The sequence below is a fragment of the Acinonyx jubatus genome, chromosome D3 (genome assembly GCF_027475565.1).
Source record: "Acinonyx jubatus isolate Ajub_Pintada_27869175 chromosome D3, VMU_Ajub_asm_v1.0, whole genome shotgun sequence".
Lineage (NCBI taxonomy): Eukaryota > Metazoa > Chordata > Mammalia > Carnivora > Felidae > Acinonyx > Acinonyx jubatus.
Window position 1 is genome coordinate 53,978,302 of NC_069392.1, and position 22,974 is coordinate 54,001,275.

At 34.9% G+C, this 22,974-nt stretch overlaps 1 protein-coding gene across 7 annotated transcripts in view; it reads right to left on the reverse strand.

Annotated features, from left to right (window-relative positions):
- NOL4 (nucleolar protein 4) overlaps nt 1-22,974 on the reverse strand; it is a 413,504-nt gene that overhangs the window by 191,442 nt on the left and 199,088 nt on the right. For all 7 annotated transcript variants that reach the window (XM_053206587.1, XM_027068733.2, XM_053206588.1 and 4 more), the window contains one exon: nt 21,500-21,783. In XM_053206587.1, the coding sequence (XP_053062562.1) occupies nt 21,500-21,783 (284 nt within the window). The remainder of the gene's footprint in view (nt 1-21,499; nt 21,784-22,974) is intronic.

A 22,974-nucleotide genomic window follows, 5' to 3' on the forward strand; every position in this document is an offset into this window, starting at 1 on the left:
TTTGTTGATTGTTTCTTTTGCTGTTAAGCAACATTTTAGTTTTACATTGAAATATTCAATGATTTTTTCTTTTGTTGCTTATGCTTTTTGTGTCATATACAAAATACTGTTGCCAAGACTAATGTCAAGTAGCTTTTCCCTTGTTTTCTTTTACGAATTTTATGGTTTTGGATCTTATGTTTAAGTCTTTAACCATTTGCAGTTAATTTTTGTGAGTTGCATAAGATAGGGATCCAATTTTATTCTTCTGCATGCAATGGTCCAGTTTTCCCAGCATGATTTATTAAAGAGGCTATATCATTTCTTCATTAAGCATAAGCGTTCCTGTAAAATATTCATTGACCATATATATGGAGTTTATTTCTGGCCTTTTGATTTTGTTTCATTGATCTACATCCATTTTATTCCAGTAACATACTGTTTTGATTACTATAACTTTGTAGTCTAGTTTGAAACAAGGAAGTGTGATACCTCCAGTTTTCTTCTTCCTTATGATTGCTTTACCTATTCAGTCTTTTTGGGTTCCATACACATCTTATAATATCTTTTTTTCCCTATGTTTGTGAAAAATGCCACTGGAATTTTGATAGAGATTGCTTTGAATCTATACATGGTTTTAGGTAGTATGGTCATGTTAACAACACTGATTTTTCTCTTCCACAAACACAGAATATATTTCCATTTATTTGTGTCTTCAATTTCTTTCATCGATGTATTATAGTTTTCAGTGTATAGATCTTTCACCTCCATAGTTAAATATATTTGTAAATATTTTACCATTTTTGATGCTATTATAAATCGGATTGTTTTATTTTTAGTTATTTTGCTGTTAGTGTATAGAAATACAATAATTGCTCTATGTAAACATTGTATCCGCATCTTTACTGAATTCACTGAATTCACAGTTTTTTGGTGGAGCATTTAGCATTCCTACATCTAAGATCATGTCGTCTTCAAAAAAAAAAAAGTTTACTTCCTCCTTTCTGATTTGGATGCCTCTTATTTCTTTTTCTTCCCTGATTGCTCCAGCTAGACTTGCAGTACTATGTTGAAGAGAAGTGGTAAAATGAGTACCCTTGTCTTGTTGTGATTTAGGGGGAAAGCTCTCAAATTTTCACTGTTGAGTATGACGTTAGCTGTATGTGTGTCATATATGCTCTTTTATTATATTCAGGTATGTTCCTTATATACCCAATTTGTTGAGCAATTTTATAATGAAATTTTTTTTTGTCAAATGCTTTTTTGCATCTATTGAGGTTATCATATTATTTTTATCTTTCATTCCACTGATGTGATATAACACATTTGTTGATTTGTATATATTGAACCAACCTTCCATCTCAAGGATATATCTCACTTGATTGTGGTGTATGATCCTTTCAATATGCTGTTGAATTCATTTTGCTAATATTTAGTTGAAAATATTTGCATCTATCAGGGATGTTGGCCTGTAGTTTCCTTTTCTTATAATGTTCTTATTTGGCTTTGGTATCAGAGAAATGCTGTAGTATAAGTTGTAATGTTTCTTCTTTCAGATTTTGAGTCTTCTCTTCTTTTTGTTTTTCTTAGGGAAGCTAAAAATTTTTCAATTTTGTTTATGTTTTCAAAAAGCCACCTCTTGGTTTCATTATTTTCTGGTCTCTATTTCATTTATTTCTACTCTGATGTTTGTTATTTCCTTTCTTCTACAAACTTTGGGCTTAATTTGGCATTTTTTCTAGTTCCTTAAAGTGTAAAGTTACATTGTTTATTTAAGTTTTAACAAAACTATTAACAAAACTATTTTTCCACCTATTTCACAATTTTTGGAGAAAACTTGGTTTCTTATTATGAAATCCTGAATAAACTGACTTGGAAAAGAGAAAAATACTACGTCAGAAACAAGGAGACAAGCATACAGATGGTTTTATTTTGTACATCATTTTTCAAATATATCAAATTTAAAGAGCTCATGTTTTATTGATGAAACACACCTAAAATGCATGCATGTTCAGTATTTCCACACAATAAGTGATTAATACATGTTTGATTACTTGCCAATTGACTGAATGAATGATGAATGGGATATGTGTTGAAGAGGATCTGTAGAGAGAAAACTTTCACAGGTTTACTACATTACACGGCACTATGCCCATCATATGGTTGGCCCTTGACAAATATTTATTTTCCTTCTCACTCTTTCTTCTCTTCCACATGTTTCATTGACATTTTTCATAATGGTACACTTTTGAGTGGAATGTAAAAGAATATGGAGAGGAAAGACACAGGTTTCTTGAAATGCTTGCTAACCTGCCTTCAGAAATCATAAGGTGGATTTTGTACAGGGGATTTTTGAGTTGAAGAGAACATGTACTCCAAATCCACCATTTTTATTGTATTTAAATTACATAGAATTTATCCATTTGTTTTGTTTCTTAGATTCCACATGAGTGAAATCATATGGTATTTGTCTTTCTTGGTCTGACATTTCACTTAGCATAATGCTCTCTAGGTTCATCCATGCTGTCGCCAATGAATGAATAAACACAAACAGAATCAGACCTATAAATACAAAAAACAAACTAATGGTTGTCAGAGAAAAGAGGTTAGGAAGATGGGAAAAAAATGAATGCGGGGGGAGTGAGAGATACAGGCTCCCAGTTATGGAATAAATAAGGCATGGGAATAAAAGACACAACATAGAAAACATGGTCAATACTGTGCTAGCATTGTACGGTGACAGATGGTGGCTACACTTGTCACGATCATACCATAATGTGTAGAGAAACTGAATCACTAGGTTTTACAACTTAAACTGATCTAACATTGTGTGTCAACTATACTCAAATAAAAAAAATTAATCACAGAGAATTTAAATAAGTACATATTCCCTCATCATTTTTTTTTTAGAAACTGATTTAGAAAATGCTAATTTTCCTTTTATCTTATTGTGTCTTAATCAGCATAAGAGTTCTACATATTTACTATGGATATGACACACTAAGAAATATATTATAATGCAAAAAAATATCTGAGAATTGTCTAGGGCAACTCTGAGTAATGTTTACTAACTAGTGTTATCATGGACTTATCATTATAGATTAATGATTGTTGATAATTATTGTGAGTGTGGTGAGCGTGATGTAAGTATGTGAACTGAAACCAGATGTTTCAGAGTCAGATGATGATGATAATTTTAAGCTGAATAGGGTTATCTCAGGACTGGCAAAGATGCTCCTACTCTCCTAACCCATGCTCGGGACACACCTTTTAATTGATCATTTTTTCTACTGAACCTGGGCAAAATGTATCTCTGGACCAAGCAGTTACTACCAAGTATTTACAACTAAAACAAAAAGTCAAATCTATCTTTCATTATAGGATAAAGATAATTCAATTGCCATATTGGCTAGAACATCTCTCAGGCAAGAAATGTAAATTAGGTAGTAAGAAATAGTTTTGGAGACATGATCAGGCGTTTGTTATTTAATCTGACTGTCCATAAATAATACGATTCCAAAACTATAGTATGGCCCCTCAAGTCAACCTGCTCAATAGTTGGTCAATTGCTGGAAGACCAAGAAACCAGGCAAAAGTGCCTATAAAATACAGCCAGATCTTTGGTAATTACTGTAGATTAACTCAATTCCAGAATTTGTTTAAAACATAGACTATATTTAACGTTGATCTCAACACTGTGCTGGGTACTTAGGTTTCAACTACAAACAAAACATTATACATACTTGCCCTCCAGATATTGGCTTTTATACTAGTCTTTTTTTCCTATTACTATTTCTTTATTTTCCACTAATCTCTGGCAAAATTTTTGTTGAATATGTCAGCCTGTCTCAGTCTTGATAAGAGAAAATAGGGAGAGATCTGCCACCATAATTGGATCAAAATCTGAAAGTCCCGAGAACACGCTTCAGATTTGGCATGATATCCAAATTAAATCATAGAATCCCAAGGGGTTAAAATTCAAGACAGTGTGAATATTTGACAATGTGTGCTCCTTTTGGAGGGAAAGATAATATCTATATCATTCTCAGTGCCCAGAAACTCCTCCGCAGACATGATGGAATGCTAATTGCTATTTTCTCTACTCAGTAATAGTGACAATGCTGTCATAATAAAGAAGTTCTTAAAATTCAACAATGGCTTTGAGGGAGAATGTGATTTGATACTGAATTTATCTCCTAATATTAAGGAACTATAAACCTGAATATAAAAAATATAGCTAAAACACAATGTAAAGAACTTAAATCAGGAAATGTAAAGTCCTCACAGAAAAAATAATAAGCTAAATTTAAAGAAAAAATACATTTTTTGACTTTATAAATTAGGACAAGAATAGGCAGGCCAAGAATGTCAGCACAGGGTGCCTGGGTGGCTCAGTCAGTTAAGCATCCGACTTTGGCTTAGGTCATGATCTCGCGGTTCATGGGTTGAAGCCCCATGTCCGGCTCTGTGCTTACAGCTTGGAGCCTGGAGCCTGCTTGGGATTCTGTGTCTCCCTCTCTCTGCCCCTCCCCTGCTGGCGTTCTGTCTCTTTCTCTCTCTCTCTCAAAAATAAAATAAAAGAATTAAAAATTAAAAAAAAAAGAATGTCAGCACAAAAATTATTTTAGTTCAGTTATTCCTAGTTACTATAAGATAGATGGTTCAGAAAGCTTAATTATTTTTAGCATAGCAAGGTACACTTCAATACATTTTTTTTACTTGAATTCTTCCTAAATATACCTGACAAAGTTAGTATTCCCAAGCACTACTTCTTTAGCACTGTAGATGATAACTAAATTCTCTCATATCTCACTACAATTCTTCCTATCAGATAATCCCTACTAATTGCCCTCATCTTTATTTTTTCTTTCCATACATACAATATTAGCTAAGAATAACATACACTTTGCCATCTTCCAGCCAGTCTGATTCAATATACACTTGTGAGAAATTGCACTAAATGCTAACGCCTCAGAGATGGATGATATACAGTAAAACCTTGGATTACGAGTAAGTTTTTATGCAAGTGTTCCACAAGACAAGAAAACAGTTCTAACAAATCTTAATTTGATAAGCAAGTGATGTGTTGCATAACAAGTAGCAGAATGTCACATGATCACAACTGAGCCAATGGTTCTTGAAATTCGCTTTGATATACGAGCACTTTGGATTATAAGCATGTTACCAGAATGAATTATGCTCATAAACCAAGGTTTTATTGTACATTTCCTCTCTGGCTCAACAAAGGAGAAAAATATACAACCTACATTCAGAATCTAATGTAATTTGTATAGAACTATATACCAGTTCTAAGAGACAGAAGAAGCTAGTTACAGTCATTATTATCAGGGAAGATTTCACATACCTGAACCAGTCATAGGTAATAGATGTACACCAGGTCAAAGAAGTATGTGTGTGTGTGTGTGTGTGTGTGTGTGTGTGTGTGTGTGTGCGCGCGCGCGTGTGCAGGGTTGGGGGGGCAATTGGGGAGCTGAAATTGGGTAGAATGAGGAAAGCAGACACAGTGAATATTCTGAGTGAAGGAAGTTCATGTTCAAACACAGTATTAAAATGGCTGGAACTCAGGTTTCATCAGAGGGAGTGTTAAGCACTAATGCTGAAATTTAAACATACTTCTTAGGCACTGGAGTAGGAGGAACCAAGAGTATTATGGGAGCGTGAACTAGGAAAGGCAAATATCCCCAAAATGGATGTCAAACAGCTTTGTGGGGACAGCAACATCTACACAGAGACCTACTTTAGTGATGTGCACTACCATCCACCCAGGTCCTCATGATAGAAACCAGGTCACCAAAATCACTTCCTTAGATTATTTCAAAGGTAGTGGAGATTATCTTGATTCTACCTTGGTTCATCCAGGTTCAGACTCAACAGACTAACATATCTTAAAAATGAAGATCTTAGCCCAATTAATGACTTCTGTAGTGACACTGTCCAAATTAATAAACGTAATTTACAAAAGATTTTGAAATATGGCTCTGTTTACTTTTTCAGACTTATCTCTACCACTATGTCCCCCTACACTCCAAAATCTTGTCATACTGAAGTTCTTTTAGCTCCTCAAACCTGCCATGCTCTGTCTTCCTCTAAGTCTCTGCGTGGAACCAGTCCTTCAGCACAGAATACAAGGCTTCTCTTTTGTCTAGCTCCTACTTATTCTTCAGTTTCTTACTTAGATGTTTATTTCTTCCACAAAGGAGGTCCTGACTCCCCAAATCCCAATCAATGTCTCTCCCAGTGCTCCTACCACAGTATGTCCTCTTATCCTGCCTCCAACTTCTCTCTGATGAACAACCTGACCCAACCAGCCTCTGAGAAACAGGGACCACCTCTGTCTTTTTCACCCTTGCATTTACAACTGTCAACATAATACTTGGCTGACAGGAGGGGATCAATAAATGGTAAATGATGTATAAAATGGAAACAGATTTAAAAAATGTAATATTAAATATAAGCTCCAATATAAGTGTTAAATAAGAACTACCAGTACGAATAGTAAATAGTAAATCAATCCCCATTTACTTTCTCACTCATTAAAAGTTACTACATGACTTGGGAACATGGTTCCTTAATGAAAGTTTCATTAAGAAGCAACTGTCACTTTATTAAAATTAATGTTTGAAATGATCATGCTTTGTATTTCAGGTCAAAACCTGGAATCAGTCCTTCCTAATGTAGACAGACATTCTTTAATTATATTTATCAAACCTATGTGAAATACTATGGGAGTAAACATTATCCCTATTCTCCAAAAAGGGGAGTTCCAAGAAAACTCGGTCATACTCATTCTCTGCGTCCCTAAATAATAATATTTTTTTTCAGGAGGTGCAGAAATAAGTTTAATTTACATTTTTCTTTTGGCATTTTTGAAATCTACCCATTTGTGAACTTCTTACAAACAAATATTAAAGTATATGATTATCTTTTGTTCTTTATTGATGTTTTCCAGTGTTGTGAAACTTTCATGCCCAGCACATATCTTTATTATTACATGTGTTCTACTATAGGCAATTATCTATGTATACAACTGCCTCACTCAATGGGCTGGATTTCTTTTAGAGCAGAACGCATTTTATTCATTTCTGCATCCTCAGAGCTCAGAATGATGCCTGGCAAACAGCAGATCCTCAGCACATGCTCGTTCAACAGACAGAATCAAGATTACTTATCAACTTTGCAAATCTAGTACTTCGATCATATTAAACACCTTAGTGAATTAGAAGAGCATACTATTTGGTCTTCTAAAATGCAAATGGAATCACATCTTGTCCCTGCTGAAAAATCTTCTTCTTGTTCCCTTTCCCTGTAATATAAAGTTCAAACCCTTGAGAGATCCTTCATGATCTGGCTCCTGTCTCATCTCTTTCCTGCCTCTCCTCTGGTCCGAAGCTCAGCCCAACCACCTATCATCTCAGGTGTACAATACATTCTTCCTATTCTTTAGCACCACTGGCTGCTTATCATTTCCTTAACTTCCTGCATTGTTTCATTCACTTACATTCCTATTACGAATAATGACAGATCCTTTTCATTTTGTCCTGAGCCCAAATAAAATATTTTGTAATAGTTTTTTTTTTCCCACTTGATTCTCATTGCATTTGCCAAATGCCTAGCACTTAACTCAGGGCTTGGCACATAGTAAATAGCAAATACTTGTTGATGACTAAACAAAGGATCGTTAGCAATAAAGATGACTCCCTCACTTTATGAGTTAGTAAATTGAGTTAAATTTGAGTTAATTTCTTTGAACCCACCCAATTTAGTCAGTTGCAGAGATCTGAACCATCTTTCTTCCCTTTTCTGGTTGGAAACTATTTTTCTTTTAAGATCCAGGTAAGGCGAGATTTTTTTCAGAAAAAAAAAATCTTTTCTGTTCCCCCCAAACTTTCATTCCTGCCACTCATCTCAATAAAGTGAGTCATTCTCTTATACATGTGGCTTGTTTACAATACTAAATGACTGCACGTGGTGGACTGTCACACTGTAATGTGTTTAATGTCTCCCTCTTTTTCTTGATGCTCCTGGAGCACCAACCTCTTTATATTTCTTTATTCCCGGTGTTCAGTATGTAATTGGTACCCAAAATTATTTCCTAAATTCAGATGAAAAGTCAGTGTTAAGATACTGTGTTAAAATATCAATTTTAACTTATATTTAATTTCCATAATACTATTACTGTAACCACCTTGAATTTTTTAAAAAAGCACACAAAGCCAATGAACTGTTTTACTATACATGTCTTTTTCTGAGGAAACCATGTATTGAATCATCCCTCAATTCCTTGAAATGTGCTTTTGTTCTCACCACTCAAGTGAAACTGCCTTCTGGATGGTCTCCGGGGACATCCAAGTCAAAGGTTTCTTTCATTTTTCCTTCTCCTCTATACCCAAAATGATCCATCACCACCCTTTCTTGTACTTTGGGACGGGATGAGCCAGGTTCTCTGTTTTCTGCCTCTCTGTCAGTTTCACATCCATCCATCCTCACTGCTTTCTCTTCTTTCAGCCAATAGAGAAAGGCTTGGGTCTGCTGGCTGGCCACTTCCTGCCTGGCGTCCTGTTTACACAGCAGGTGGCCCCTGCTTCTTTCTTCCTTAGTCTTTCTCCTCTCTGTTGGCTTCACATTTCCACCTGTCATCCACTCATGCCTAACTGACCCTCTAGCACCTGAAACTCTGTAAACTCAAAAAAACTGGCACTGCTCGTACCTCTCCCTTGGAAAAGTTCTCTGGACCTCCGGTCTCTCATATCCTCAAACTATTCCATGAAGTGCTGAAACATCCATCCATCCTCCTGCCCAAGATCATGGTCGCTGCATCACTCTCATGCTTATAACTTTCCATGGTTCTCCATGCTCAAGGACATAAATCAAGTAGTGTATCAGGACTGGCCCTGGAAAATATCCCCCCCCCCCAATATGCTTTCATGCATCCTTAGTCCATCCAAACCCATGGCTATTTCCTTCTAGGTCATTTTGGTGAACGTCTTACATTTGTGACTTTACTCTTCCCTTTGCACCTCCTCAAACTTCTCTCATCATGACTATCCTTATTCTTTGGGTTCACGCAAACTCTTTCCTCTATGAAACCATCTTTAATTGCCTACTTTGTGTTTTCGCCAACAGTTTTGTACATAATGATTGACATTCATCTATTTTTACCTTTTGTTTTTGTTTATGTGGTAGCTCTTTCAGAAGCAAGTCTATAGCACCCACAGTCACTGGCAGGAACCCTGCTTATACAGGAACTGAGGAACAGTTGATGACTGGGACAACTCTGACCCAGAGGTGATTTCCTCAAATAATACTAGTTTTGTTGAGCTTTTCAGTGTTACAGAGGCATCTCTGATGAGAAGGCTAACACTAGGAATAATATCTCACTTCATAAAAATGTAGACATAAGTATCACTGGTTAATTTTGGTCTTTAAAAATTTGCTTTTGGGGCACCTGGGTGGCTCAGCCGGTTGGACGTCCAACTTGGACTCAGGTCATGATCTCACAGTCTGTGAGTTCGAGCCCCACGTCGGGCTCTGTGCTGACAGCTCAGAGCCTGGAGCCTGCTTTGGATTCTGTGTCTCCCACTCTCTCTGCCCCTCCCCCACTCCTTCTTTGTCTCCCTCTGTCTCAGAAATAAACATTAATTTTTTAATTTTGCTTTAAACTGGTTAAAGGATAAATAGGGGGAGCACAGAGGATTTTTAAAGGTAGTGAAAGCTCTCTTTGTGACACCACAGTGATGTACACATGTCACTATACATTTGTCCAAAACCATATAATGTACAATACCAAGAGTGCGCCCTAAGGTAAACTATGGACTTTGGGTGATTATGATGGTATCAATATAGAATCATCAATTTTAATAAATGTACTACTCTGGTAGGGAATGTTACTGGGGAAGCGTATGCATGTGTGGGAGCAAGGCACATATGGGGAGTTTCTGTACCTTCCTCTGAATTTTTATGTGGACCTAAAACTACTCTAAGAAAATTAAGTCTTCAAAATATTGCCTGAAACACCAAAGCAAAACCAATTTAAAAACAATCAATTGTCTTTATATTTAGTGTGCACACGTGAGAATCACAAGACCTCATAAACCTCCAAGTATCTCCTTTACCTGTCTGCAATGATGCTATCCTCATTAATTACCATATTGGAAATCCAATCCATTTAAGTCGCTGGTTTTTTTGTTAATTGAAATATATTTGACATACAACGTTGTGTAAATTTAAGGTGTATACGTGTTAATTTGATACATTCATATATAGAAATATGATTGCCATTATAGCAACAATTAGCACCTCTATCCTACTGCATAATTATCATTACTTTTCAGTGATGGTAATAATTAAGATCAAGTCTCTCAGCAAGTTTGATTATTATAATATGATTGTATTATCTATATTCACTATACTGTACATTAGATCTCTAAGACTTATTTACTACTTGTTGCAAATTTGTACCCTGAAACATCATCTGTCCCATTGTCCATCCCCCACCGCTGGTAAACACCATCTTATTTTCTGTTTTTACAAGTTTGGAATTCTAAATTTTTTTAGATCCCACATGTAAGTGATATATCATAGTATTTGTCTGACTTATCTCACTTAGCATAATGTCCTCAAGTTCCATCCATATTGCAAACAGCAAAATGTCCTTTCTCATGGGTGAATAATATTATATATATATATATATATATATATATACACACACACATATATATGTATATATATGTGTATATATATATGTGTGTGTATATATATAATTAATATATAGAGGATATTATATATATGGTCATATCCTATTTATCCATTCATCCTATATATTTATATATTTATATTCATCTGTATATATCACATCCTATTTTTCTATTCATCAATTGATATGCACTTAGGTTGTGAATAGTGCTGTAATAAACTTGGGAGTATATCTTTGTGACACCCTGTTTTCATTTCTTGTAGATATATACCTAGAAGTGGAATTCCTGATTAATACTGATCCTGATTAATTCCTGATTAATTCCTGATTAATACTGGAATTCCTGATCTATTTTTAATTTTTTTAAAAAACTCTCATATTATTTCTATAGTGGTTGAACCAATTTACATTCCCACCAACATTGTACAAGGATTCCTTTTTCTCCACACTCTCTCCAATACTTATAATCTTTTGTCTTCTTGATGATAGGCATTCTAACAGGTGTGTGATAATATCTCAATGTGGTTTTGATTTCCATTTTCCCAATGATAAGTGATGTTGAGCATCTTTCATGTACTTGTTGGCCATTTGGATGACTTCTTTGGAAATATACCTATTTAGTTACTCTGCCCCTTTTATATCTGATGTTTTCTGTTACTGAGTTGTTATACACTCTTCATATATTTTGGATATTAACCTTTTACCAATATAAGGTTTGAAAAATTTTTCTCCCGTTCTCTAGGTTGCCTTTTCATTTTGGTTGTCTCCTTTGTGGTCCAGAAGTTTTAAAATTTGACACAACCCCATTTGTTGATTTTTGCTTTTGTTGTTTGTTTTTAGTATTATATTCAATTAAGTCACTATTTATGGTGAAATATTTAAATGAGAATCTAAAGCCAAGAGAAATAAGATTATATACCTATTACCTGGGATAGTATTCATATTCCAGATTAAGTTAAGAGTCAGCTACATAGTGGGAAGTTGGGGGAAGTCAGGTGGCAATGTGAAAAAAGTGTTGGTATAAGAAAATGGGTGAGATGAGATCAATATGATGTATTCCCACATCATTGCATATTTTTGTTCAACAAACATTTTGTAAGGAGTAAGCTTTATGCATGTAAATCACTTTAGGGTGTGGCCATAAAATCCACCACTTGTACAATTTACCATCAAGCCACCTTGTCCTTATTCCTCATGGATCTTTTTCCCTAGGATTTCAGGAAAAAAAAAAAAAAAAGATGTTCCCTGCCCGCCCCCCCCCCCCCAGCTGAGGTAATCAAGATAGATGCTATAAAGGAAGTGACATTTGAGTTGGACAGATTCCAACAGGGTCAGGAAGATTTTAACAAGCAGAAATTGCAAGGAATCTAGGATCTATTTCTATGAGTACCTGTTATATATTCACAGAAATAGGTCCTAGAATAAATGCCTATAAAACACCTCTGGAATGTATTATATATTCCAGACTCCTGGAAAACAGGTGTAACTAAAAGGAAATAAGGAAGGAAGAAGGGATAAAGAGAGGAATAAAAGACAGTAGTATTTACTAGATGAAATAAAGTAATATGCTTCTCCAAACTGCCAGTCTCAGTAAGTACTTGGTAGGCTATTAAAAATGGACATTCAACTTCCCAAATAAATATTATGAGTTGAAAACATTTTTGCAAGACTCAGCTAAGCCCCAAACTCGAGGCAATAACAACCACTACAGCAATTCCATTTATTATCTACTTATATAAAAATGCATACAGTCTTATTTGATTGCCCCAATTGCCTATAGGTTAAGTATTATTATCCCACTGTAACTAATGAAGTATTCAGGCTTATAAGGTAAAGACTTGCTCCAAGTCACAGAGTTGATCAGAGTGGCTTCTGATCAAGGAGTAATTATGAGCCATAAAATAGCAGCTGGGGGTCTCAGCATCAAGTTAAATTTGCTGTTGCTCATTTTCAGGCCTTGTGGGCCAAACTTTGGGGGGTTTAAGTCCAAATTCTAGAAATTCTTAGTGTAATCATAATCATAATATCATTGGGTCTTAGTTCTCCCATCTGTAAAAATGGGAATAATAACAGAGCTACGTCCATTGGGTTATATGAGGGCTACATGAGTAAGTTTTAGAATAGTGCCTGATACATGGTAAGAACTCAGTAAGGTTACTTTTCATTATTATTCCTTGGGATGAAAGTTTATGACTTTTTATTACTTAATCCTTTTCTTTAAACTCTCCTCCATCTTATCCTTTTGACTCCAAATAAACCCAAGATCTCCATTTCACAATATTTTTTTTAAATCATACTAATAACAAGATTACAGATAACTGCTTTCAGGAATATACTTTAATATTCATCACATATTTAATATTAACAAAAACAATGTAAATGTATTATATTGAGGCAAATTAGAATGTATTACTCTTGGTCTCTGGTATTGATTTTCTTCTTTTCTTCTTTCACCAAATTTGGGTTAATATCAGTGTCTCAATGAGTCTCGGTAATACCAACTATTCTGAGACACGTATGAATTACTTATGGGTATATTAACTATAGTTCTCTCAGAGTTCCTCTACCATTCTCAAAATACCCATGGACCTAATGATATTTTTAACCCTTGTATCTTATTCCAAATGACAGAATACAAATATAAAACAAACACACATACAAAACAAAACAAAAAACCCACCCCCTAACCAAAAAAACATTGAACACAAAAGCATACAAGAAACAATTCCTATTTCTTTTTGAGCTATTGATTAATCGTTAAAGACAAAGACAATAGTTGGTCAGTTTTCATTGTTTTGTATTTTGGCCAAAAATGTCGCATATTACTCTAACCAGATTACTTATCAATACATAGCATTGATGGCTGAAGGATCAGTTGAGATTTTGTATTGAACCAAATGAACTCATACGTTTAAAAAGGAACCTAAAATGTATATTTTGCTGCATATGGGGAATTAAAATCAACCACCCTTTGCACATTTCAGGGTATAAATTTTAGAAGCCCCTTGTCTTCTTCATTCTGTTAACATAACAAATGTGAAATGAGCATAGACTGGATCATGCATAGATATTCACATATGTTGACTTTACCCTTTCTCTTCCTTAATAACATATCAAGAATATAAGCATATTCACTGGTAACCATGACAGCATAATGATTCAGAAGGACACTGATTTGCGTGTTAGGAGTCACTTGAATGAGTTTCAATTGCTTCATCTATAAAATGAAGCAGTTTGAAAAATTATATTATTCTACAGAGAGTTAATTTAACAGTTCCTGAATAAGGCACATATTTTTAATATATGTATATGTTTTACATATATTTTACATGGTATACATAATATACTATATTTTATATAGTGCAAAAGCACTATACACATTTAAATTTAGGTTGAAAATATGATAGACACTACAAAAAATCATATGATATTATATTTTGTATATAATATATTTGTATATTATATTTTGTATATTTTGTATATAATATATTTGTATATTATATTTTGTATATCTTTTGATTTAAAAAAAGATCCACTAAGGACAGAAGGAAAAAATGTGTCCAATAATGAGAAGAAATGAAGCCCATGTAACTCATGTAAAATATGAAACACATACATACTCTCTCTATGTATCTATACATTAATACACACACACACACACACACATATATATATATATATATATATATATATATATATATGTCTCTAGGTAAAATATATATGTCTCTAGGTAAAATACATGAAGACGTCATTTTAAATTGGCAGTAAAAAAAGTAAGTCTAAAATTTACCTTAGGGCTTTTAAGGACCCACTACTATCCATTTATTTACATTTGTGCATGAAAGCAACAAATGGCTACATGCTTAGTTTTCCAATAGAGGCGCACCTAGTATATTATTTTTATTTTGTAAAATAATCCATATAGAAGAGCAAAACAAATATCTGTATAATAAATGCCACTATAAATATGTGCCACTTACCAGGGAATTATCCACTAATTGTTTTAAATATCTGCCTTTCTGGATAGCTTGCTTAACATAGTCACTATATGGTCCATAGAGTAACTAGTCCTACAAACATCAACCAGTGTGTGGGTATAGTGAAAAGCACAAGGCTGCAAAGTCAGAAGACCCGGGTTCAATAGCAGGCTCTATCACTTAACTAACTGCATAATTAATATTAAATATCTTAGCATTCATTGGATTTTATGCCCTTATGTTTAAGTAAGGCTGATAATTATACTTTCTCTCCTTACCACACGGAGTTAGTCTGAGTTATGAATATGAAACATTACACAAGTGTTCATCAATGTTAGAGTTGGCGTGACATCCAAATATCAGAACTGATATATCGGTTATTTTCTGTCTCTTCGTTTCTTTCATGCCCTCCATCACTTGCCTAATGAAACTCCCAATTCCACCCATTTAACATTCTAAATATCTCTTAAGTCTTTGCTCTCTTTCCCATCCCTACCATCACCTCACTATGGCAGTACCTCATCCTGTTAGCAGCTTCTTTCCTTTCCATGCCACTTCAAGTCATCTTGTAACAAAGATGCCACAATGATCTACCCCAAAACACAATCTGACCATGATATTTTCCTAGCCTACATCTAGGAAGTTCCCTGTCAACTACAGAGTGAAGTTCAAACTTTAACAGTGTATCTATAGCCTACTCTCATCTGATGCCCTGAACTACCTCTTCGGACTTCTCTCTCACCACTTCAGTCCTCAACATTTCTAGGTCTTAATTTAATGGTGTGTTCTTTGAGAATTTCCTACTCCCTTTTCAACAAGTAGCTATCTCCTATGTAACCATTAAAAATTAACTGGGGAAACTTTCCAAGACATAGTTAGTAAGCCTAGAAGGCACATCTACATATCAATTAATTTCCGTATTATAACACACTTATTTACTTCTGTGTCTACCTTTCTGGTGAGTTCTTAAAGACAGAGACCTTTTGTGTTTTTTTTTTTTTGTTTTTTTTTAGCACCCAGGACAGTTCCTAGCATATATGAGGAACATTTGTTGAATACATACTGCTGTTTCTACTCTGAGGAAGGTCTGTGCCCAAATCTTTATACAACAACCAAGAAGCTAGATATTGAAAATCATCAAATTAAAGCAACAACGAGCTGGAATACCTACACAACAAAGACTAAGATAATACTGTTCCAAAAGTAAATCCATGGCTCTTATGCTTTAAAAGGCAATCTCATTACACCTCAATATTACAAAGAGATATTTCAAAAAATGTGCTACTTCCATTCATCATGCCTAAATAAAATTGCATAGCAATTATTAATGGTAATTATGATAAATATTTTATAAACTTTAATTTGAATGGTAATATCCATTTTGGTAAGAACTTAAAGATTCATTGAAAAAATGTCACATGGACCAATTTGGGGAAAAAATATTATTTTAATAAAGTGAAGATTGAAGGGTCTTGGGAACTGAGCCCAAAACCAAACCTAATATGCAGTAACCACAGTGATACATTAACCTTCAAATAATAATCACCCTCCTACCACAGTTACTACTTGAAATATTATTCTTTGGGGAGGTTTATTCAGAATATTTTACCATATTAAGTATAATTCAGCTAGGTCACAAATACTAAAAGAAAAAAGAGAAAAAAACAAAACAAAAGTCAATGATAGTGTTTTTAAGTTACATATTTCTCTCCATTAGAGTTCAAGTTTTGTTTTTATTCTCACTTAATAATTTTAAACATATTTATATCCAAATTTGTGTCTTCTTAGCCTGTCTTTCCCTATCTAAATTGTTCCTTGACACTTCCTCATCAGTCTCATTTTCCAAGGCTTTAATCAACATTTCTACTTCCTTTTGAGTTCTAATGTTACTTGTTGTCCTCTAAACATATGGGCATCTGCAAGCAGAAAATATATATCACCTAAAAGTTTTCAATGCAATGTATTTATTCTTTAGATTGGTTAATAAGATTTGTTAGTCTAGTGACTGTATTTGCATAATAATAAGCAATCAGTAAATGGCATAGTCCAGCTCGGCTATTCTTTTTAAGCATTTCTATTCAGTGTTCAGGTTTTTAAATGCTTTGTAATTATTTTTGTTTGGTATTATTCACAATAAAATTGTAAAATAGGTCAATATCAAACTCACAGCAATCTACGCTTCTCAAAGATGCTATATAATTAAACTTTAATATTCCTTCAAGGCAGAACAGAGGCTAGATTGAAAAATACTGGAAGAAAAAATTGGTACTGTCACTTTATAAATTTGTACAAAAGTACTGGGACATCTCTAAGGACTACAAATAGTAGTACTAACTGAACATATGAGTGATAAACCTTTAGGATGAAGTTCACCAGATAGCCTCAGGTAAAGCAAGTATTGATCCAAAGCCAGGAACCCAGGGCACTCTGCATACAAATTTGCATTGCAAGAAGAATTCCTAAAACAAAATTCCAGGCACAGTCTCCTTTACAATTAAAATGATTTAGTTTTCCTATCCAGCCTCTAAAAATGTCTCCAATCCACTTCCCTACTAATTCGGCTTCTTCTTGTGCCATGTGTTCTGACATCAACTCTTAGCATTAACTTTCCAAGTATCATCTGGGTTTAGACCTATATCACTTCACCTAACTGTTACTCCATTTTAGCTACATATAAATTTTGAAATTGCCCCACACGTTGGCTTCTAAAATATCTCCTTATCTGGTTGCCTTCATTTTCTCCTTTGGTTTTATGTTCATCCACAAGCTCCTTTTATGCCACTTGTTTTTGATGTGCTATTCTCCAGGTTGATATGTTTTGATCCTCTCCTCTCCTCGCTCTATGCTCTTCTGAGGTGATCCGGTCAACCATAACAGCTTTAAGCTGCACTTCTGCTCTAAAACCTTTCATGTGTTTCTTTCTCCAATCTGGACATTTCTTCTGAGCTGACACATATATCCCTGATGCCTATTAAATATATCCAGTGGATACTGCATAGGCATGGTAAACCTTATTTATCAAAAAACTACTTCTTCAAATGTTTCTCTTTCTGCATCTTGGTAAATGGAATCACCATCTACCTAGGCAACCAAGCCAATAAGCCTGGAGTCATTCTAGAATGTTCTCTGCTTCACTTCCCACATTCGATAAAACTTCATTTCTTCAAAATATTTGAGAAGCTACTATGTACCAGATTAAGCCAGGTGCTGGACACATCTCAGTAAATAATGTAGATATCATTCTTTTCTTCAATTTCTTTTTAACATTTACTCATTTTTGAGAGAGAGAGAGAGAGAGAGACACAGAGTGTGAGTGGGGGAGGGGCAGAGAAAGCGAGAGGGAGAGACAGAATCCGAAGCAGGCTCCCGGCTCTGAGCTGTCAGCACAGAGCCCAACATGGGGCTCAAACCCACTGACCGTGAGATCATGACCCGAGCTGAAGTCAGCTGGTTAACCGACTGAGCCACTTAGGCACCCATGGTAGGTATCATTCTTATGGTCATAGAATTTATATCCTACTGGGATGTATAAAGAGGCTATTCATACTGTAGTCTATGTGAAAGACATTCCCAGGAGTTTGGCAATATACAACCTATGGAGCCCTAATATATATATATATACACATATATATATATATATATATATATATATATATATATATACATATATATATACACATATATATATTCCTATATTCATATATATATTCCTATATTCATATATATATATATATATATATATATATTCCTACATCACTTTCTTCCTGGAATGCCACAATAGCTTATAACCAGTTTTCTGTCTTTTTTATACTTTCTAGTCCCTATCCTGTTTACCCTGTTTATGTAGACAAGATAATCTTTCTAAAATTCCAAGCTGACCACAACTTTATCATGCTAAGCTTACCTATGGGATACAGTCCAAAGTCCTTGAACTAGCCTATAAAGCCCTTATTGATGGAGCTACTCTATACTCCATTTCTCCACACATATTCTCTACTGTCCTTACAAATCTCCATGACAAGTATGCTGTCCTGTGGTTCTATGCCTCCAAACATGTTCTACCATAAATAATCCTCCCCGTCTAAATAGCTTCTACTTACACTTTGCATTCATCCCTAGCATCAACCTCTCTCCAAAGTCTTCCTTAAGAACATTATAGTCTCATGGGTGCACTACTTTTCATCTCTCACTTCACCCTGCCATATGCCCATAATATTACTTATGGAATCTGATTATAATCAGAGGTTTGCCTCTCTTTCCTGATAGACTTTAAGCTTTTGAGGGGCTAGGACCCTAGTTCGCTCACTTCCATGTTTTTGCTTCCTACAACAGTGCCTTGCATGTAGGAGTCCCTCAGTAAATATTCAGTGAATAAATTTATTGGTGGCAAATAGTCTATCTTGAATAATGATACTGTGTTCTTCTTCAAGTACGATGTTATTAAGTCCTACCTAGCTCCAAATAGGCAATGGTTCCCTAACCTGTGAGACCAACTCATCTTTCCTGTGCATTCCAGGGCCTTCACAATGTCCAAAAGGAGATCCCTTCTGAAAAAAATGGTAATCTTACATTTCCTTCAAAGTTCAAGATTTACTTTCTCTAGGAAGCCCTCTTTATTACTTCAATAGAAATAGTATTTTCTTACTTTGAATTCCCAATGTTCTAACACAGAAATAGATACTTGCCTATAGTTTTACTAAGAAACTTTTCACTGTATATGCACCCTTTTGTACCAAAACTATTTATCAAAGGTTTTATGAATAAAGAATCCTCTCTTTGAGTTGTCTCTGCTACCTACTCCATTAATGCAAGTATGACAGGTATTTAATATATCGTTCAATCTTTGAAGAAGCGAATAAAGAGCCCCTCTGGATTCTGCTCTCAAAGTGCTCCAAAACTGTTCACACAAATCCAATTATTTTCTGTATTTATCTTATTTGATATATCAGCATTGCCCATCAGAGCTGCCAACTCTTTCTTGAAAGGTATACTACCCTTAGCTTCCATTCACTATACCCCTCTGATTGTTTTTCTGCCTCTCTGGCTACTCCTCAGTCGGCCCTTGGAACTGTTATTTATTCCTTTACCAAACCATTAAACTTTAGGTTCCTTAGGGAGGTCTCCTCCCCAGGCCCACTTCTCATCTTACTCCTCACATACAACCCAAACAATCTGTGCTTTTCGCAACTTCATTTTAATAGAGTAGAAAAGTAACTTCACTGTTTAAAATGTGCAACAATGTTTCCAATGAGCATAGTTCCTATCATTATAATGGATAAGGGGTTAAGGAACAGAAGAGCAAACCACTGAGTCATTTTAGAAAAATATTCAACAGATACATAGCATAAAAAGGACATTCATAATCATTTAAGTTTTATGAAGACTGGACGGATGTTGCAGATGGCCTGAGAATTTAAAGGCTATTTTGTTCTGTAAAATGTAACTTTGATTCAGATCATGCTAGTGAATATAAAATCATTTGTGTTTGAGTGATTTGGCTTTAAACCATAGGGGAGAATATTTGCACATTTACCCCAGCAAAAGTTGCAGCAGCCTCCCTCAGGCAGAAGTGTTTAAGTGTCTGATGATGTATAGTGACTTGCTTAAAAGAGGATGAAACAACATACCCTCAGGCAAGCAAGAGGATCTGAATGGAGCCAATTTAGGAAGCACAGTGCCTCAGCAAATTCACAAATTAATCCAAATTAAGACATTTTGCTATGTCAAAAGATCAGTTCTTCAACTCTAATTTATAAGAGGGTAGGGGAGGAAGGAGTCAAAATGTACACTCCATAAAAATCCTCATGTGGTCAAAAGTATACCTTGAAAAATTATAGAGCGAAAGTCACCAGCATGCATTATTTCAAACCGGTGGAAATGTAAACTTTATTTTTTTTTACTAAATCAATCAGGACAAACTGATGGTTACAGAGGGGAAGGTGGGGGGGAAGATGGGTGAAAGAGGTGATGGGGATTAAGGAGGGCACTTGTGATGAGCACCAGGTGATATATGGAAGTGTTGAATGACTATATTGTACTCTCGAAATATTACACTGTATATTAACTGGAATTTAAATAAAAACAAAAAAAGAATGGGCAGTATTTCTGAAAACGGGTGTGAAGATAAAGAGATAAAAACAGAAGGACCAAGAAATAAAAATAAAATAATAAATCAATTGGGAATGGGGAGGATTATAATTTATTTTGCTATAAAGCATCTAGAAATTTAGATATGTCTGAAACATGTTTGTGTCTTTTGTATAATACAGCGCATGATAGATTATGTGTTGCAGTAGTTATTTAATCTGCATATTTCATCTAGAACACTGACACTTACGTTTCTCCCAGGTATGGGGAGTAAATTACTGACTGAAGTCCCTGGGTCTCTAAAGCAAACTTGAGAGTCTAACTGAAACTTTTATTACTGTGTCTACCTATCCATTCTAGTAGAAACTAGATAGTCATCTTTTTAAGGTCTGTAATTGTGTTCTCAGGGCTATATTTTCAGGTATGAGCTCCACAAACTCCCAGAGACAGATCCATGAGAAGATTATATGAAGGAGAAACATTAAATCACGTGATTTCATCAGGTATGAAAACACCAACAGCTTTGCTCGAAACACTATTCATTCTGCTCACTGTTATTCGGGAAAATTATTGCTCATGTGAACACATGATATCTATGCTTCTAAATGTCTTGGCAGCGTATTATTAGGATTTGTTTAAAATATTGTTAGCGAAAATAATCTTCATCTCTTGTGTAAATATGTGTTTCTTTCTGACCTTCATGACAAACTCAAAATCTCTGAAAATCGTAACATGACCTTACCTTGCTTCCATTTTCTCTCGTCTCTTGTTCCATCTTGAGGTCAGAAATCAGAAGATTCTTATATTTGTTTTTTCCATTACTGCTGTGGTCATCTATTCTGTATTCCGAAGTCAGCTGAGCGGAGAGGGGGCTGTCACTCAGGTTCAGTGGCTGCTCGTCCTGCTCCAGCCCAGTTTTCCCATCGCCATTGGAGTCACCCATATCCCTGCTGTGTGTTCCCCCTGAAGCAATTGAACTGTGCCCCAGAGTCTCATTGCCATTAAAGCTCTCTGCAGCAGAATCATCTGTTGAAAAGAATATTTTGATTTTAATTAACATGCCATTCGGTTTCTACTTCAACTCACATTTACTGAGCTCCTATTACATGCTTGCCATGGTGCTGATTTTACATAGCCTGTGCAGTTTCATCCTGAGCAATAACTTGTGAAGCAGCCATTGTTACTTGTAATCTAGTAGGCACATTTAGGCACAAGAAGAAATGAAGTCAGAAAAAGATAAAGTAGGGAAAACAGTTTGATCTCAAATGCAATCTCAAAGAAAAGTAAATTTAAACAAAGAAAACTTGTGCATTGTTTTGCAGAAATTTTTTTGTTTTTCAAGCGACAATGTCCAGATTTGGGGAAAATTCTCTGATAAAAGCATTGTCTATATGCTAGCAGGGTATATGTTGGTTCAAGCTTTATGAGTGTTTAATACACATCAAACACATTAAAAGAGCTCGTCACCTTTGCTCCAGTCATTACACTTCTGGGACTTTTAAACCTAAAGAGAGCAATCATTGTGTGCATTGCTGTGCAGGTAAAAAGGTCTTTACAAAAGTGTTTCTTACAATAGCAAATATTTAGAAGAGACAGAAATTACCAAAAATAAAATATTGGCTTAATATATGTTGAAATGATTAGAATACGGGAAATGTGGAATATGGGAGGGAGAATAGTGAAAAATATAGTCTCAAATGTTAATATTAATTTCTTCTTAACTGTATGGCACTGGATATTTTAATACTAATATTTACAACATATATATGATTTAAAGCTTATGAAAGAAACTGAAGAAAACACAAAGAAATGGAAAACATTCTATGTTCGTGGATTAGAAGAACAAATATTGTTAAAATATCTATACTACCCGAAGCAATCTACACACTCAATGCAATCCCTATCAAAATAACACCAGCATTCTTCACAAAGCTAGAACGAACAATTCTAAAATTTGTATGGGATCAGAAAAGACCCCGAACAGCTAAAGTAATGTTGAAAAACAAAGCTGGAGACATCACAAATCCGGACTCCAACTGTATTACAAACCTGTAATCATCAGGAAAGTATGGTATTGACACAAAAACAGACACAGACATCAATGGAACAGAATAGAGAACCCAGAAATGGACCCACAAATGTATGGCCAACTAATCTTCAATAAAGTGGAAAAGAATATCCAATGGAAAAAAGACAGTCTCTTCAGCAAATGGTGCT